General features: G+C 34.0%; 2 protein-coding genes across 2 annotated transcripts; both read right to left on the bottom strand.

Moving 5' to 3' along the window:
* Positions 1–221: 221 nt before the first annotated feature.
* LOC133799356 (disease resistance protein RPM1-like) lies at positions 222–1727 on the bottom strand. The gene has a single exon (XM_062237380.1). The coding sequence runs from the start codon at positions 1725–1727 to the stop codon at positions 222–224; it is 1506 nt and encodes a 501-aa protein (XP_062093364.1).
* Positions 1728–4156: 2429 nt separating this feature from the next.
* Positions 4157–7285, bottom strand: LOC133799355 (wall-associated receptor kinase 2-like). The gene is made up of 3 exons (XM_062237379.1): positions 6337–7285; positions 6059–6208; positions 4157–5439 (listed from the first exon to the last, which is right to left on the bottom strand). The coding sequence occupies exons 1-3, from the start codon at positions 7250–7252 to the stop codon at positions 4157–4159; spliced, it is 2349 nt and encodes a 782-aa protein (XP_062093363.1). The 5' UTR covers positions 7253–7285.
* Between the last annotated feature and the right edge of the window lie 13311 nt (positions 7286–20596).

The following is a 20596-nucleotide window of genomic DNA, read 5'->3' as shown; positions in this document are numbered from 1 at the left end:
GGAACTCACATCAGTATCTCTTAAACATAGGTATCGCAGTTGGTATAGCTTTGTGATATCCTGTGGAAATGTGGTCATAGGAGCAGATATACAATCCAACACCTTAAGAAGCCTGGACCCCTGGTTAGAAAATGAAGACATGAATATATTCCAAACATCACTTTCTTTGGTGAATAAGAGCAAGGAGCGCAATTGAGATAGTTTATTGTCCCCAAATGCATCTATTGCTGTTCCTTCATGCACAGATAGTCGTCGTACTCTTTCTGGCAACTTTCTACAACTCCCCCTTTATTAGTTATTGTTGCAAAGCTTTGGTCTTTCGATTTAAGAAGCATAGTTTCCCTTAAAATATCGTGCACTCGACATTTTTTGACTCTTCCATCTGTGTATCTATTAGTCACTTGGACCAAGCTTCTATTAAGAAGCTCGTTAAAACAACCATTTGCCACTTCTTCTAATGATCTTCCTTCTATGAAACCTTCAGCAATCCACAATCGAATCAAAACATTGCGTTTAATCGAGTAATCCTCAGGGAATACACTCAGATACATGAAACAATATTTCAAGTTGTACGACAAATCATTGAAACTAAGAGAAAGTATGGCTTGCATGCCTTTCAGTTTTCTATTGCCTTGCAATTCAGCCTGTAGAGAACGGTTAATAATCTCCAAGTCATCTACCTTGTTGATGTCCTTTGTGGCCAACATACCTCCTATTGACACAATGGCTAGAGGTAATCCCTTGCATCTTTTTAGAATGTCTCGTGAAATTTTCTCCAAATGCTGAGGACATAGATTACTTTGAAAGGCTTTTGCACAAAATAAAGTCCAAGAATCTTCAAAAGATAAAGGATTTAAGTGCAAGATCCAACCTCCAAGGTATTTGGTAGAAGAAGAGGCCACATCTTCAGTACGAGTTGTGATCATCAATCGGCTACCATTGTTGTTGTTCCGAAATGAAAGTTTTAATGCTTCCCATGCATCCACATCCCATATATCATCCAATACAAGCAGATATCTTTTCCCACTAAGAAAGTCAACAATTGTTGTCTTTAGGAAGTGTGTGTCAGTGGAATTCTCAACTTCATTAGAAAGTGGTTGATTGATAGCTTTAAACAATTGCTTGATAATTTGCCTCAGAAGTTCATCCAGCTTGAACGATTGTGATACAGTGACCCAAGCTTGGAGTTGATGAAAATGATTCTTTACTTGTAAATCATTATAAACTGTACTCACCAAAGTGGTTTTGCCCAGCCCTCCCATTCCGACCACAGCAGCCACTTGTAGTTCAGAGGTATCATTCACAAGAAAACTCAAAAGATCTTGCTTCTCTGATTCAATGCCCACTAGTTGAGCTTCTTCCAGCAACAGTGCATCGCTTCTAAGCTCAGAGAAGTAGCAAGGTTTAGTTCCAGAGCTCGACCCGATCTGTGGAATACTCAGTCTGTAGCCATATCTCTGGTGCCCCTCAGAAATATCAGTGACTCCGAGCTTGATACTCTGCAATTGGGAGGCAATTCGATGGCGAGCTTTCAAGTTCTTGATTCCGCGAGCCAACTTCCATAAGTAACCGTAGAATCCATGTCGCCTGGGATGCTCAAATCTATACAAGAAATCATCGATGATGTCTTCTGCGTCGTAAGCGACCTCTCTAACTTGCTTAACCCACACTTTGATTTCCTCATCCTCATCTTCCATGGCATCAGCAGATCGCAAGAAGGCCCTCATACGATCCAACTCATTTTTCACGAAAACAACTTCATCTCAAAATCCGCTCAAGAGTTTCGCCTCACCTTCCAACAAGGACGAAAGCTTGTCCAGAAGAAAACTCACCACACTCTCTGCCATGGTTTGTTTGTTTCGATCAAAAGTACTGAAGAAGAAGAAAATTAGTAAAACTTTAAGAAAAATATTGGAAAGCAGATTTTTTTTTTTGTTGTTGAAATTTTTGTAAGAATTTCAAATGCATTACGGTAGAGATGATGAAAGAGAAATAAATTAGGTGAGAGAGATGGAAGAAGAAGAAGAAGATGAACTCAGAGTTTAGAGTAAAGTTGACTTTTACGGTACATATATAATGAAAGAGAAATAGAAAGAGTTCGGTCAACGCTAAAAGTCAAACAAATGCAACAACAACAAAAAAGTCCATACCACGTGGGTCTTAGATCATACTCGGAGCCCCGACCGGGGTCTTTAAATATTTTTAAAAACAATTTAAAAATTAAAAGATAAAGAACAAGTTTCAAATAATTATTTTCCAAAAAAAATTAATTTAAAAAGAAAATTTTATTTTATATAGTTGATAACTTCGGGAAACTTTTTAATATAATAACATAAGTTACTATATAAAATATATAACAATTTCAATTTTTAAATAAAAATACTCATAATATTCAAATAATCATTTTCTCTCTTAATCTGAACTCTCTCTAACATTTCTAATTCTCTCACTCTCTCTAACATTCTAATATTGTAGATATCGAAATCGATGGTGTTTTGATGCAAAATCGATGGTGTTTCAATGATGTTTCGATGCAATTATGAAAACTTGATTTTTGTCCCACACAATGTTTTTCGATGCAATTTCGATGCTCTGTACTGAAATTTGACAAAAACTTTAGAGATTCATATTTTTTCACTCAAAAGTCGGTTTCAGATGATTTTTTTTAATTTTGATATTTTTTTGAAATCTACAAGATTAGAATGTTAGAGAGAGTGAGAGAATGAGAAATGTTAGATAGAGAAAGTTTGGATTGAAAGGAAGAAAAAAAAGTATTTGAATTCTAGGGATATTTTTGTCTAAAAAATTAAAATTGTCATATATTTGAGATAAAAATTTATGTTGTCATATTATAAAATTTTACTAAGTTATTATGTATATAACATAAAATTTCCAATTTAAAAAACCTTAAAAAAAACCCTTAATTTAATTAAAAATCTGAAATTAAGAAAGATAAAAAAAAGTTGAAGAACAAACTCATCTTAAACTTTGGGGTTTGGATACGTTGATAAAGTTGAGTATACCAAATAAACTCAAGAATTGCCCAGTTCAAATGTGTCATTTCAGGTGAGAAAAGTAAACTAAAAGGAAAAGATGGAGGACTGCAATTAGTTAAGTTTGTGATGCAAAATTCGATCTGACCATGACTATTACTACCTTGATACACTATTATGTTGTATATATATATTCTCTGTTTTAGTTGGAGCAAAGCTGTATTGAAATGCTTGTCTTTAATTTCACAAGTCAATTATTCATTGTGGTCAAGTTAGTTTGGGTCATCTTTCCATGCAGAACATGGCAGAATAAATCTCTGTGCTTTAATTAGCTCAATGCAGAGTGTTTAGCTCAACTTGACCTGTAAATTCAGTGTGGTGTGGACAATCAATTAAGCTGTTTTCAAAGCTAGATGTTTGAAGCACACATGGATCCATGTGGGCTTTGAATGCATATTTTGATTTGGAAAGAACTACTTTGGCAATCAAAGCTCCATGATAGATTGATTATAAATGCTCCTCTTGAGAAGAGGCTATATAGCATAGCCAAGGATATTCTCCCAATAAGGAGAACTTTTATACAATCTCAGAACTTGATTACAGCAAAATCATTATATCTATATCCTCAATCAGAGGATTTATTGTACAAGATAAAAAGATATGAGTTAATAATCTGTTTTGATAAGATGAAATTGTTGGTGATTCAATCATGAGCTCTCTTGGCATTTGGGTTGGGAATACTTATTTATTAAGTAGATTATGATCACTTTATTACAGTGATGGTTCTCTTTTCTCTTCTGTTTATACTCCGTATATAGCCTTAGGAGCGATCACCCTAAGCATTCTCAACAATCAAAAGTGAAATATAAATTTTTTTACTTCGGTTTTTATATAATAAGATAGCCTTGTGTGCACTTCTTTGCAGTGTACTTTCTACTTCGGTTAATTTTTATACTTCATTTTCAACACAAGTCTAACTAGTACAATGGAGACAACTTTGGTAATAAGATAGACTTTGTAAGAACATGAGTCTAATCTATAAAAAAAAACAATTATAATTAAATTTAGATTAGAATACTTAACAAATGTGAATCCCAACATATTATGATCCATAAGTACGATCACAAATTTTTATGAGTTGCCATTACATTGTGACTAGTGTACTAGTTTAGAGAAATAGACGACGTCACGTCATATCCTGACACATCAAATGTGGTATACTCAACGACTTGATCGTTCTTAATATTTTCATCCCTAATAGAAAATGATGACTGATCATCATCATGATCAACGACAAGTAACTGATATGTCTCTTCGTTATTTTGTTGAGGCTTATAGTACTGCTTATTATTATTTCCTTTAAGCTTGTTAAGCCCCACAAGCTCTTCTGCCACTTCTTTCATCGACGGCCTTCTCTCGCCATGTCCTTCCAAGCACTTCATCGCAAGCTCAGCAACAGTTTCTATCTCCCTCTCGTGATCTTCATCGTAAACAACATTAGGATCGACTATTTTCCTCACATATTTCTCACCCTTGTTCTGATCTCTTATCGTTGAAACAAAGTAATGAATAATATTACTCTTGCCTCCACTCCTAACCCCATTTGAGATCGGTTTTTCTCCAGTTATTAGCTCCACCAAAACAACACCGAAGCTGTAAACATCGCTCTTCGTAGTCAGTGTACCAGTAGTCAAGTATTCTGGATCTAAGTAACCGAGCGTACCTTGAACTGTCGTGGCTATACCAGTTTGGCCTGGAGGTATCAGAACCGAGGCACCAAAATCAGACACTTTGGCAGTGTAGTTTTCGTCCAAGAGAATGTTGGTCGACTTTATGTCTCGATGAATGATTGGAGGTTGAGCTAACGAGTGCAAATAGTCAATAGAGAGAGCAGTTTCTGTTGCAATGCGTAGTCGAGTTTTCCAAGGCCTTAACATGGCTGATGATGATGATGGTGATGAAGATGATCTTTTAGCATGGATGTGTTGAGAGAGGGTTCCGTTTGGTACCAATTCGTAAACCAGAAGTGGGATCTTTGTCTCAAGGCATAAGCCTAAGAGTTTGACCACATTCTTGTGGTTGACTTGGGAAACAATGGCGATTTCTTCATGGAATTGTTGGTGGTTGATTTGTATGCTCTTGTTTTGATCGTCCTTGTCAAGTTTCGGTTTCTTCACGGCTATTTGTTGAGTAGTAGTAGCAGTACTACTAGTTTCATTTAGTACAACTCCTTTGTAAACTGAAGCAAAGCCACCTTGGCCGATGAAATTAGATTGGCTGTAGTTGTTGGTTGCTTTGGCCAGCTCTGCTTTGCTGAAGATTCTCACTCTTTGGTGCTTTAACACCAAACCACCATTTTGTTTAAATATTTTCTCCCTTTTTCTCCTATTGTTGTCGTGGAAAAGGAGTATAGCTATAATCACCAAAAAAATACTTGCTCCAATAACTGTACACGCCAAAAAAAAAAAAGACAATATATTTTGATATCAAATTCTTCAAATAAAAAAAAAAGAGTAATAATGCTATATAAGGCACCATAATTTTGCTAATATGCATTTAAAGACCGGTTGAATTTAAAATCGGGTGTCACTTATATTACAATTTGAGGGAAGAAACATCACTAGTACTAGAATTAAGGTTCAATTTTAAAATCAATTAGTATTAAGTGTAGTAACTCTTTCCTTATATTGTTGTTCACATATATTTTCACATGTGACTTTTTTTTACATCTAATATGTCTAACGTTTGGGCCTAAAAGTATAGACATTATGAAAGACATTAGATATGATAGAATGTCACAATGCCGACTCAGTAAATTTGTGAAAATATAGCACATCACAAAGTTGGTCAGAAAATTTGTGGTTATACACGCCATCCGAAACATGTCATAGAATCCAACATACATTAGAAAATGTCATAAACCGATGTCAAGAGTAGAGTGCAACGGAAGTCGAACCTGCTGAGTAGGGTTGAGATTTCATCTTAAATTGTAATAACTTATTATAATTTAATCAGTGTGTATTTATTAATGAACAGTTATGGTTTAATTCAATATTATTGTTTACCTGAAGCAATTGAGGTGATGCGAAATCCTTCACAATTTCCATCTTTTCCATTGCCCTGCATCCCAAGTGGGCACTTGCATTTGTAACTTCCATGTGTGTTTTTGCATCCTCTGCATTTGTATTTCTCTGGCTCTAAACACTCATCGATGTCTACAACAAAAATTAAAAGGTCAAAAACATTAATACACCTTATAATTATATATGATATAAACATAATAATATCTCACATTTATTACTTGAGACACTCTTATATAAACATATATTTATATAATATATACCTTCACAGCCTTGTTTGAGAAAAGGATTTCCCTTAAATCCATTTGAACACTTGCAACGATATCCACGACCATTTTCCGAATAGAGGCAATCAGTATTTTCGCCACACAGATAAGAAGATGGATTCGATTTAGCTTTATCACATGTCTCATTTCCTACAACCCAATCCAGCAAAACGCTGTGATTCTTTACCTGTTTTGGCTGAAAATCGAGGTGCATTTCGGAGATGTGGAAACGCCTCTGGTCCGCCAAGAACGCATACCCGCAAGGGTTGAACGAAGTCACATTTAAGTGATTATTTGTGCTGCCGATGGATATGATCAGATTCTTGAGATGCTTGGGAACAGAGGTCTGGCAGCAGCCTACGCCCGAACACGAGGTTTCGACCGACATGTTTACATTTTCACTGCAGATCGAGATGCAGCCGCTGCCGAAACTTTGGTTAAAGTCGGTCATGTAGGCCAGCGTGTCGCAGCCGAAGGCAATGAGCTTGTTCTCAGATTCTGAGAACGTGAAGGGCCTAGTCAATTTTATGCGGTATCTGACTTTATCGATTAAGCTACCATTCTCACCATAACAGTCGAAGGAGGAAGGCATAATAACGCTCATAGTGGCGTTCTCAACATCGATGTGGCTAACCTCCATTTTTGTTCTATATGTTAGTTTCTGAGGAGAATCAATATCGCTGTGGTTGCATTTGAGCAAGAAGTGTTTATTCATGGCGCAGTTTTCGTCGTCGATTCCGAAGGGGTATGGGACCTCCACGTCTCCGCATCTTCGGTTGCAATTCGACGCCTTTACAACATGACCCGTCGTCTTCGCTGCCATGGTCGTCGTCCGTGATGGTGAAATCGAATTCCATGGGCATAGCATCAGTAAACTTAGGCAGCAGAAGTAAAAGCATTTGTTCACTCCCATTATTATTATTATTATTGCATGTGTATAAGTTAGAATTAGATTTTATTTTCGGTTGTTAAATAGTAGAAGTGTCTTACTCAACACCAACGAGATTAATTTGTACCTTCTCTTAAAGTTCATTTTCCAAGAAATTTCCCACCAAATTTGGAGCTTTCTATATAATTATTATGTTAGGGGCGCCGTCGGTATCCAACAATACCACAAGAAGTTAATTAATTAGAGTAATTTAATATTGAGTGTGGTAGATTAGAGTAATCTATGGGATATGGCTAACTAATTATATGATACTACATACTATTTAAAGTGTTAAATAACAACACTCGTATATTTGGACAAGAAAACTATGTGTATTTGTAATATTTAATAGCTCATTTAATACAACTAGATTTTACAAATAAAAAGGGAAATATAATGTTAAATATCAACATACTCGTAAATGTTGAATACAACATAATATTTTGAATTAAATTTCTTTTTTAAGGAGTTATTGTGTTTAGTGAGAAAATATTATAATATTATATGTATATATTCAGGGAGCTTCTTAAGTAAGAGCATTACTTTTGCCCAATATGAATGTTTTTTATTTTCAGCATTTAAAGAAATTATAACTCAATTTTTTATATAATGACATACATGATAATTATAGTAAGCATTCTGCCAATTTTCGAAAAATTTCGAATAATTTATGGTACCAAAATTAGAGTTTAAACAATCTGTTTTCCACGATCATAAAAAGATCAGACATGCGTGCAACATACTATTTGAATTTAAATTTCAGCAATATAAATTATTTGAAATTTTTCGAAAATTAGCGAAATGCACGATATAACTATGTCGTACGCCAGCCATCGTAAACAAAAATTAGCCTATAGTTTCTCAGTGTCCAAAATTGGAATCAAATACTTTTTTGTCTTTTGTGTGGACTATTCCTCTCTTAGATACTTTTTTGTCTGTTCTATATTACAAAACGACTTTGAAGTTTCTTTGAGTTGTTAGGTCTCTTATGTTATGTGTATTCTTTTCCACCGTTTGTACCATGAACCTTTCATTTTGATTTAGTCAACAGTGATGGCTGCCTAATACAGTAAAATTAAGCACTCTTCGAGTCAGTGCAAAACTCCCAGCAGCTAAAAGCTTTGATTTCTCAATAATAATTCTTATTGTCTCAATACAATTAACATATACCCAAACGATTAACATAATCAGAAATTACAAGAAATCTCAACAATTCCTCACTCCTCTCCAAGGCCTCACTGCCGCTCCATCCTAACAAACTTGTCCAGCCATCGAGGTCTCACTCGCTTCCTTCTCTCACGCGCCCGCTGCTCTTCAATGGGTTCGTTTTCTCCTGAAGGGTCCTTCGACTGTTCGTGTACTTCACTGCCCTCTCCTTCTCGTATTGTGGCTTGATCTATCCATTCATGGGCTTTGTCTTTTAGCAACAGTTCATTCAGCACTATTGGGCTGTGCTTCTGGGCCGCAACCACCTGGGCTTGCTGAGAGCCCGTAATACTACTCCCCTCCTCGAATTGGACCTTGTCCGCAAGGTCCGGCAAGTTATAGATCTGACAAAAAGAATCAAAATCTTCCCAGGTTGCTTCTTCCAACGTGCTCAACGACCACTGGACTAACACTTGTTTTGTTGGGTGACCCTGCTTTACTATGATGCGAGATGACAAGATGGCCACAGGTAGCATGAGTGGATTATTAGCTATAGCTAATTCGGGCAAGGGGTAACACTGTTGTGGGGAAGCACCATAATATTTCTTGAGCAAGGAGACATGAAATGTAGGGTGAATGCGGCTTGTTAGCGGCAGTCCGAGCTTGTATGCCACGGTTCCGATTCTGGCTAGGATGGGAAATGGCCCAAAGTATCGACGAGAGAGTTTAGGATTCAAACGTTTAGCAACGGTTGAATGTCGGTAAGGCTGTAGTTTAACCAACACAAGTTCCCCCACTGTAAACTCAACGTCCTTCCTCTTCTTGTTTGCCTGCTACCTCATTCTATGTTGTGCTTGCTGTAGTTTCTGTTTTAAAGTGATCAAAATTTCATCCCGAGTTAAGAGATCTTCTTCCACTGCATGAATTGTTGTTGCCCCGCGTGTATAAGCTGGGATGGACGGAGGAAGTCTGGCGTATACCGCCTGAAACGGAGTCATGTCAATGGCTGAATGGTGACTGGTATTGTAGTGATACTCTGCCCATGACAAGAACTTGCTCCATTTTTTTGGAAAATCAGCCGTAAACGCCCACAAATATTGCTCCACATACCTGTTCGTCACTTCGGTTTGGCCATCTGTTTCGGGATGGTATGCGGAACTCATCTTGAGTTTGGTGCCCATCAACTTAAATAATTTTGTCCAAAAAGAGCTTGTAAACACCGGGTCTCGGTCAGAAACAATTGTCCGGGGCAGTCCATGTAGTTTAATAACCATGTGAGTGAAAAGTTCAGCGACTTTGGTGGCTGAATAATTGTTAGGCAGCGCTCCAAAGTGGGCATATTTTGTCAACCTATCGATGACCACCAAAATATTCGTAAGTCCACATGAGTTGGGCAAACCCACAATAAAGTCCATCGCCAAGTCTTCCCAAACTCGCTTCGGAATCGGTAGCGGTTGCAGCAGGCCATAGGGGGCTGTCGTCGAATACTTCACTGTTTGGCACACCGAACATGAACGAACAAACTGTTTGACATCCTTTCTCATGCCTTTCCAGTAAAAATTGGCCCCTAAACGCACATAAGTTCGTGTAACTCCTGCATAACCCCCAACTGGTGAAGCATGAAATTCTAACAGCAACTTTGTTTTTAGATTCGAGTGGATACTGACCATAATCTTATGATGAAAACGCAGCAAGCCTTCGTGGACTGAATAGACCGTTGTATCCAATTTTCCCTGCTGAAAGTCACTGTGTAATAAGCGAAGATCCGGGCAAGTTGTGTTCTCTTGCCGCAGTTCCTCCAAAAATTCGAAGCACCCTGTACTTACAGCCAATTGCAACAACGAAGGAGCACCTTCGTATTTTCTGGATAATGCATCTGCCACTGTATTTTCTCGGCTAGTTTTGTATTCAATGGTGAAAGTAAAACCCAGCAACTTGCGCAGAAAGTGTTGTTGTTCAGGCGTTTGTATCACTTGTGTCCACAGCTCCTTGAGACTTCTATGATCTGTGCGAATAATGAAAGGTCTGCCCAACAGATATTGGCGCCACTTTGTCACTGCCTCCACAATGGCTCTCATCTCTCTGCTGTACGCCGAAGCCCCTGCAAACTGTGGTCCCAATTTTTTACTAAAGAATGCAATTGGGTGGCCGTTCTTCATCAAAACCCCACCGATGCCAATGTTGGAAGCATCTGTCTCCACAATAAAATCCTGGGAAAAATCTGGTAGCTGTAACACCGGTGTTGAGGTCATGGCCGCTTTGAGCTTCTCAAATGCTTGGGAGGCTTCTGAGGACCACTGGAAGCTGTCTTTCTTTAGCAAATCTGTCAGAGGCACTGCAACAGATGCGTAATGAGCGACAAACCTGCGGTAATAGCCAGTCAAGCCTAAAAACCCACGCAGCTGTTTAACCGAAGTTGGTGTAGGCCAGTCGCACATTGCTGCTATTTTAGAAGGATCCACGCTAACTCCTTTTGCCGAGACCAAGTGACCCAGATAGTCTATAGTGGACTGAAAAAAACTGCATTTGGTAACTTTGGCATAGAAGCTATTATCCTGTAAAAGTTGTAAGACCATTCGCAAATGGAAAACATGATCTGAAATGTTACGGCTGTATATAAGAATATCATAAAAAAAACGATGACAAACCGTCGCAGAAAGGGACTGAATAGCCGATTCATTGTGGCCTGAAATGTGGACGGGGCATTTGTAAGCCCAAACGGCATCACGACGAACTCGTAGTGTCCTTCATGGGTGCGGAAGGCGGTCTTGTGGATATCTCTAGGGTCCATCCGGATTTGGTGGTAGCCCGCCTGGAGATCTAGTTTTGAGAATACCTTTGCGTGACCCAATTCATCTAATAGCTCATCGATAGTCGGAATGGGAAATCGATCTTTGATTGTTATGCCGTTGAGAGCTCGGTAATCCACACAAAACCTCCACGTACCATCTTTCTTCTTGACCAATAGGACCGGAGATGAATATGGGCTGGTGCTTGGGCGTATGAAACCAAACGAAATCATCTCCTTAACCAACTGCTCCATAACGTCTTTCTGAAAGTGGGGGTATCTGTATGGCCGCACCTTCACTGGGTTCGAACCGGGTTGCAAAAAAATTCGATGGTCGATGCTTCTATATGGCAGAAGAGATGTGGGCTCGGCGAACACAGCTTGAAACTCGGTAAGAAGGCCGAAACCTTAGCTAGGAAATTGTGATTCCACGGTTTGGAGGTCTGTTAAAGCTGGCGGATCTTCCTTCTGTAATGCCATCAGTCTGTATACATCTTTAATGTCACCTTCTCTAATGAGGGCATGAAATTGTGTAAATGTAAGCTGATTTGGAGCAGCTGTTTTGGACCCCTCCAACTTAACCGTGCTGCCTTGCCACTGAAACTCCATGGTTAAGTTCGTATGGTCATGAAGACACGGTCCCAAGGATTGCAACCACTGCATTCCTAAAACAATATCCATCCCACAAATTGGTAGAACGTACAAATCTACCACGAATTGGTGTCCCTGCATAAGCAATTCCACTCCAATACAGATCTTCGAACACACTAAGAAATTGCCATTGCCCAGCACTCTTCGAGTCAGTGCAAAACTCCCAGCAGCTAAAAGCTTTGATTTCTCAATAATAATTCCCATTGTCTCAATACAATTAACATACACCCAAATGATTAACAGAATCAGAAATTACAAGAAATCTCAACAATTCCTCACTCCTCTCCAAGGCCTCACTGCCGCTCCATCCTAACAAACTCGTCCAGCCATCGAGGTCTCACTTGCTTCCTTCTCTCACGCGCCCGCTGCTCTTCAATGGGTTTGTTTTCTCCTGAAGGGTCCTTCGACTGTTCGTGTACTTCACTGCCCTCTCCTTCTCGTATTGTGGCTTGATCTATCCATTCCTGGGCTTTGTCTTTTAGCAACCGTTCATTCAGCACTATTGGGCTGTGCTTCTGGGCCGCAACCACCTGGGCTTGCTGAGAGCCCGTAATACTGCCATGTTGGAAATATGTGGGTATGACCAATGAAAGAACAAAAGGAATGGAAAACAAAAATGAAGACTTGAACTAGAGTTACCATAATTTTTTCTAAATGCTATTTTTCCACACACTATTATTTTGCTTAGCCACTTTTTAATAAAAGAAATAAACTTGGGATTCAACAAGTCTTCTAATTCTCATCAAGTAAACAACTTCAATATGAAGAGAATTTCCACACTCCAATAATGTTGTTTTATTTTATTTTATTTTTTTCATCTCCAGCTATATTATACTAATATCACACTAAAAATATACTATCTCTTAAAATAAAATATATAATAAAATATATATTCTCTTTAATTTTTATTGTATACTCTCTTTATAATATTTTATATGTTGTGTAAAATAGTGCAAAAAATACAATCGACAGTTGGACTTGTATTTAGTGCACAATATATAGTATTTTTTATTCAGTTAAAAATTATATGAACATATTGCTCGAATACAATAATCTACATAATAATTTAATAATATTGTTATGGGAAATCATATATTGTCTAATATTATATTATATATATATATATATACAACATGTGGTTGAATGGTGTAATTTAATATCTATACCACATATTTTATTTTAAACTAGAAAATATAACTGCGTTTCGCGCAGTCTTTTATAATTATTACTAAATATACATATTTTAAAATACTTTTAGGAGATTGTTACGATCTAGATTTTTTTTCACCCTACTCGTACAACATGTTCTTTCTATGGACACGTGAGGGCGTACTAACCACAATTTTTTTCATAATGGTGTCCATTGTATATCAAATCTCTTGCAAGTTTTTGAAAAATTCTGAATAATTAAAATACTGAAAACAAAGTTCAAAAAATTTGTTGTACGTATGCTTTTATTTTATTATTATTATTATTATCATTATTATACGATTTACGTAATTTTTTTATAAAAAATCTAAATTATGTATATGGAAATTTATGTTTTGTGTAAGACTTATTTTGGGCGATTACTCATTTGAACCCTTTAGTTTTAAAAATTAACTTTTAGAACTCGTATTTTGTCAAAATGTTAAATATAGGATTTGATATATGGATTATTTGAACATTGTATTTTGGCCGATTACCCGTTTTAACCCTTTATTTTTATAATTTAACATTTGGACCATATATTTATTCAAAAGGTTAAAAATTATTTATAAAAATTAAATTATATATAATTTATGTTTTTTGTAAGGGTTCACATCATTTTGAACCTTGTATTTTAGCCGATTACCCGCTGGGACTTTTATTTTTAAAAATTAACTTGTGGACCTCAAGTTTTGTCAAAATGTTAAAAATAGGAATAGATAAATCGATTATCTGAACACAATACTTTGGCCGATTACTCGTTTTGACTCTTTATTTTTAAAAATTAACCTTTGGACTATGTATTTATTCATAGTGTTAAAAATTCTTTATAGAAAGTAAATTATATAAATATATATAATTTATGTTTTACTTAAGGGTTCATACCATTTTGAACTTTGTATTTTAGCCGATTACCCGTTTGGACTCTTTATTTTTTTAAATTAACTCGTAGTCCTTGTATTTACTCGTTTGGATAATTTATTGTTAAAAATTGACATTTGGGTCTCGTATTTTGTCAACAGGTTATAAATAAAAATAGATAGATTATTTATTTATTTATTATTATATATAGATATAAATATTATAATTTGAATTTATATATTTTGTAATTCAACTATATATATTTAACGTATTTTTATATTTGTTTATATATACTAATATGATATATATACATAAACTAACAATTTTAGATATACAATTTATATAATTGTGTGCAATTTAAGTGTGTTCCAATCATTACTCATAATATATAGATTAACCTAATAGAGTGTCTATGTTTTTTCCAAACTAACTATATATATCACCACACCATATGATCTTTTATATACCGCTTCAAAATTTTTATTTTATTAGTATATTATGTAGTATATATTTGTAGTTTTTTTTATTATTTTATTTTTTGTTAGTTTATTAGGTATTTAATTAAAAAAATATCTTATTTAAATATCTAAAAAAAATAACGTTTAATGTAGTTTTTGTTTTAAAAAAATAATAAAAATGAATAAAAAAATTAGATTAAAGGAAAAAATAGAAAAAATAATTTGGAGTAATTTTAGAGTGCCACATCATCCTTGAAGCTCTCATTTTTATATATATATATATATAGATTTAAATATGTAGGGTTGATAATTATAACAACTATTGTTTTAAGGCCGCCAAATAACATGCACTGTAATTAAATATTTAATTAATTTAATTGAATAACAAAAAATCAACTGACGGCTGGATTACATTCTCATCAAAAGTCCATTTATAATCTATCCAAGCAATTTATATATAATAAACACTATTCATATAGTCTATAAAATTTATTATAAAATATTTTAGCATACTTTATTGAAGTATACCTATAATGATTGATAATAAGCAACTTTTTTAAACGAAAACAGACAAACAAGTAAAAATTCAACATACGAGTAAAAATATTTTTACGTGGTTAAAAACTCACCACACTCTCTGCCATGGTTTGTTTCGATCTATTAATCGATTGTTTAGCTTTTTATTTTGGAACCTCAATCTCCTTGCCTGTTCTCTGATCTTTCCATAGGCATAAACAAACGAAGACTTTTGAGTCTACGAGAGATGACGTTGGTGCTTCTTGTTTTTCTCATTGTCCAGTGGTTTGTATGAGATAATATATATATATATATAATATAACATCATTGGGTTTAGGTAACGTATCACAACATTATCATTGGGTTTAGGTAACGCATCACAACATTATATATATTAAAATAAATGGAGGAATTAATTAATAGTGTGTATTATTGTGTAAGTCAACTGTAAATTGCATGACCATTACCAACTCCATTTTATAAATAAAAATATTCTCGTCCTAGTGGAGTTATAGTATTATATTTGGAGATATAATTTGTTTAACTAGAGAAAGAAAATTAAGATCACTTTATTATAGTGATGGTTGGTTGGTGATTCAATCATGTTAGAAAAGTTTCTTGATCTTACTTTTTGATTGAAAATCACTACTTATTTGGTTCTGTCTATGTATGGAGATTATTGCTTTAATTTGTGTTCTCCAATAATGTTTTCTGTAGGCAAATCTGCATATAGGTGTGTATAAACAAGAAGAAGAAAGCAAAAAGAGAGATGATATATATATATATATATATTGTAAGAGAAGGTAGTTAAGTTAGGTAATTCTGTTATGCCAAGCAAGGTTAACTTTGTTTAAGTAAAATATGACAATGCTTCTGTTTGGTTACAAAAACATTAATTAGAATATTTTACCTTACAAAATCCAATTCATGACTTGCCCAGTTCAAATGTGTCATTTCGGGTGAGAAACTAGAAGAAAAATTGGATAAGTTTATGATGCAAAATTTTATCTTAATTTGTTTATTCACCATGAGTGTTACTGCCTTGAAATGTTTGATTTTCTTGGTCTTTTCAGAAGTCAATTATTCATCTACTAAAGATACTATTAACAGGAGTATATAATTCTCAATTAAAAAAAAAGCAAGAGTATATAATTGTGTATCAACATGTTTGGAAATAATATGCTCTTCATACAAAGTACAAGTTAGTTTGGTTTTTCATTCTTCATAGCATAGCAGCTTATATATATAAAACGAAATTAGACAAAGCAAACATCTTTCCATGCACAAGATGGCAGAAAAAATCTCTATGCTTTAGTTCAATTTAAAATGATTAAGCTCTATAATAAGCTACAGAAATTAGCTTCAGCTGGTGTTATTTGTTATGTGTTGCTGAAGTGAATGAGCTGTTGACTGTAATATATGCTACTGGTTGATGTAGTTTAATTTGCTTAAAAGTGCATAAATATTTTGCAGGGCAAGTGAATTTTAGAGAGCTTGAGGAAGAATTTGAACGACTTGAGGCCTGCAATGAAAAAGCTGAATATAAGAATTCCGGTATATGACCATTTTCAGGAATTCTTTGCCATTTGAAAATTTGGAAAAATTCCTAGGTGGATGACCTTTTATGAAATTTTGAGATTTGTGTTTTTATACCATTTTGCGGTATCGGCGACTGCACTCAGTCTTAGCAACTAAGTTGCCTACGTATCTCTTTTTAGGAATCAAGTCTAACGTAGTTCCGGGCATTTTCAAAGATTTTATGATACTTTGATAATTAAGAGATGAATGACCATTTTTTGGGATACCATTTATTATGGCTTTTAAATTTTAGTGCACTTTTAATTTTGAGGTAAAATTACCATTTTTGAGATTTTGTGAGGTTAATGACCTCTTTGAAATTTTGGAATGATATTGATTTTGATGAGCTCATTTGGAATTTTATACAATTTCTCATGGTTTTAGAATTTTGTCATTTTGGTGACAATTTTATATCTTGAAATCTCTTTATATATATATTTTTAATAATTTATTTTATATAAAAAGAGATTATTTGACCAATATTTTAATTGATTATTCCAAAATTTGTGGGGAATAATCTAAACTTTTATATCAGGTAATATCATTATTTTAAAATTCAAATTTTATTTTATTTTAAATTTGAATTTAAAATTTTGAGATAAAATCTGACTGTTTTATGTTTTGACTTTTTTCAAATAATGTAAATATTTTAAATTCAAATTTAAATTTAGTTTTGAATTCAAGATATTTTTATTATATATTATTTTATTATTACTTATATATTTGAGTCCACTTAAAGATTTCATAGAAGAGAAGCTAGCACTGTCATTTTTGGATAGAGCACATACATTCGTTTTCTTTCTCATCGTAAGACCCACTCTCTTTTTATTTTCTTTACTTTTTCCTTTATATATAATAAGACACACATATATATATATATATAATGTCTTTTTGTCTTGATATATATATATATATCATACTATTTAGGAACCCAACACAGTCCATATTTTATTTTTTTTTCTCTTGACCGGGACTTCACGTCTCTTTATATATCATCACATAAGTATTTGATTTTTTTTTTATATATGTACATATGCATATATGCCTACGTCTCTTTATATATATGTGTCTGGGTCTAGTTATAAATGAGTGTGTGTAGAAAGTCGAAGAAGAATTTCTACACAGAATTCTGTGATCATTTTTACAAACATATATATATATACATATGCATATAAACATATAGTAAGAGTTGAAGATCCAGAGAATAATTGGGTTTCTCAAAACGAATTTTTAAGCATTTATATTTAGCTTTATGGTAGCATTTCATGATCCTTTTTTTTTGCTCACGTCATTCCTCTGCTAAATACATATATGCATACAAAGACTTTTATATGTTTAGTGAAAAAAAGACTTTATGCAGTCATTAAATCATTAACATCATTATGTTGACTTAGCATGACTTTAATTCTTCATAAAATTAAGCTTTGCTTTGTAAACATGAATATGCTTTCATTGAAGTTTCTGCGTATCAACATACTGCTTTGGTATACATATATAATTCCTTTCTTTTTTTGACTGCCTGATGAGTAGAGAAATTTGATCAACAACCATTTTGCTTATCTAAATTTTCTACACTCGTTTTCCTGATTTTAATGTTTAGCAAAATTTATTTTTTTTTTAAGAAAATTTTGACAACATAACCAGATATGAATTTTATGATTTATCATGTTTTTCATGGCTATATCTCACTTTTGGAGACCTTTTATTGGCAAAGCCTAGGTCAAAGTGGACCATGAACAACATGAAAATCAATTATAATTTTAGGAGAGATTTGGACAGCATAACAACATAGAGAAATCAGATTTTTCCCCTTTCCCCTTTGGCTATATCTCACTTTTAAAGACCTTTTGTGGCTTATAAAGCCTAGGCCAAAGTGGACCAAAGACAAAAGAAGAAAATCACTGAGAAATAAAAGATGTTTGGTATACCAAGAAGAAAATATGGACAAACTTTAGTACTCACTTTGTAGAAATTCTTGAAGATGAAAATCTTAACTCTCTGTATTTTTTCCTTAATTTCTCTCTTGTTTTTTTTTTTATCGTAATCTCTCACACAATTTTGACAGAACTTTTTCCTCCTCTTTTTTTTTTCTCCCCCTTCTGTCTGATTTATTTCCCATTTTATAGACTTTATTTTACATTATGTGAAGAGTGGTGAGAGTGGAATGTGGGAAAGTGGAGAGAAAAGTGGAGATACTCCTCTCCACTAATTTGACTGAACCACTTTTTTTTTATAATAATATATTTAACAATATATTATTATATATATATTTTTTTATCTTTATTTTTTTTTATTATTATTTTTTCGTTCAACAATATATATATATATAAAACGAAATTAGACAAAGCAAACATCTTTCCATGCACAAGATGGCAGAAAAAATCTCTATGCTTTAGCTGAATTTAAAATGATTAAGCTCTATAATAAGCTACAGAAATTAGCTTCAGCTGGTGTTATTTGTTATGTGTTGCTGAAGTGAATGAGCTCTTGACTGTAATATATGCTACTGGTTCATGTAGTTTAATTTGCTTAAAAGTGCATAAATATTTTGCAGGGCAAGTGAATTTTAGAGAGCTTGAGGAAGAATTTGAGAAAAAAATGAAAATCCTATTCACTTGAAACATCTTTGAACGACTTGAGGCAAAGTCCAAGACACGATGATAGCCAGCAATGAAAAAGCTGAAATAAAAGCCTTGAAGTAAACTGTGCATGGAAGGATTCTAAAGTTTTGGATATGACAGAACATTTTGATGGTGGCCCTTGTATCATTATATGTGTCACTCAAACTAGAATTGATGCTGAGAATAGTAAGGTCAATAGCAGAACAGAAAAGGATACAAGAAACTTAGTAGTCCATTTTGAATTAATTAGAATGAAACAACTAAAACACTCATCTGGGTATAAAGTAGTTGCTGAAAAGAGTTTTTGAATGCATATTATTTGTTTCTATCTTGGAACGACACAGAGTAACCTTCTTCATTATGAACTTGAGTTGAACTTGTTTATTGAACTTGTACTAATATATATAGCATGTCATTATATTAGTCTATTATTACTATTCCTATTGTTATGCCTTTGAAATTTTGGTTTTATTATGAAAGTAAGTAAAGCCTTATTAAATATGTTTTTACATTGGAAATGAATGAGTAGATTTCAATTTATGTGAATGTTGAATAGCTGTGAAGTGACATTATACATTGATTTTTTTAAAAAAAAATAATAATAATATCAGAGCTCAAGAGACAAAATTGACCAAGTGTTTTCTAAATGAATTTAGGATGAAAAAGTGACTGTTCATTTAGTATATTAAATTTCTCAGTTGTTACATGCTATTAGTTATACTTATACTGAACCACTATGCAATATAAATCTGAATACATGTTACTGAGACACAAGTTTCTGAGCTGATCAGATAAATAATGAGTTCATGATCATAAGGATTTTAGACGAGTTCTGAGAGAGTTGATCATCATGGAAATAATGGAGACGATGATGAAACATAATTCAATAGAATTTTGGGCTTGTTTTTAAGGGAAGTATTTTGTGTTTGGAGTCCATTTTGACTTGCCTAACTATTTCTCGTGCATGATTACTCTCAGAAGAATTAGTTGTTGAGAGTAGTCTTAATCAGTGTATGGAACAAGGAGTGAGATTGTATCAAAAATGAATATTGGTTTGTCATTATAAAATTGTTGGAATTATACCAAAACCAAACTTATATACTGGTTTGGCAAAAAGTTGTCTACATTAAGTTTGAGCTAGTCCATTACAATGGAAATCAGATTACAAGCCTTCTCATTCATACACCTCAACTTTCTCAACGCAAACATAAACAAGAACTCTCTACACTTGGATGTTATGCATCCAAGTGTCGATTGTCATGGATTTGGCATGAGCATTGCTGGACCTATCCAATCCGCTGCATCATTGGTATTGTTAGAGTTATTATTTGAGGGTATTTTAGTCTTTTCTTAATCATTGTTATTTTATATCTTTTGCCTTATATAAAAGGCTTGGCTTATAAGTTTTGTAACCTAGAATACATTCTCTCTATTTTTTTTGCAATACACTCTAGCCTCCCTTTTCTCTCTTCATCTTTTTGCTATCTCTCATTTGGGTTTTATGGATTGTATTTTTGCATAA

The sequence above is a fragment of the Humulus lupulus genome, chromosome 9 (assembly GCF_963169125.1).
Source record: "Humulus lupulus chromosome 9, drHumLupu1.1, whole genome shotgun sequence".
Taxonomy (NCBI): domain Eukaryota; kingdom Viridiplantae; phylum Streptophyta; class Magnoliopsida; order Rosales; family Cannabaceae; genus Humulus; species Humulus lupulus.
This window is presented reverse-complemented; position numbering and strand designations above follow the sequence as displayed.

Excerpts from the sequence above, each read along its gene's own strand:
- LOC133799356 (XM_062237380.1), bottom strand. The coding sequence starts at position 1,727 with ATGAGGGCCTTCTTGCGATCTGCTGATGCCATGGAAGATGAGGATGAG.
- LOC133799355 (XM_062237379.1), bottom strand. The coding sequence starts at position 7,252 with ATGGGAGTGAACAAATGCTTTTACTTCTGCTGCCTAAGTTTACTGATG. Across the intron at positions 6,209-6,336 it reads TCTCAAACAAGGCTGTGAAG|ACATCGATGAGTGTTTAGAG; the intron begins GTATATATTATA and ends TTTTTGTTGTAG. Across the intron at positions 5,440-6,058 it reads CATCACCTCAATTGCTTCAG|TTATTGGAGCAAGTATTTTT; the intron begins GTAAACAATAAT and ends TGGCGTGTACAG.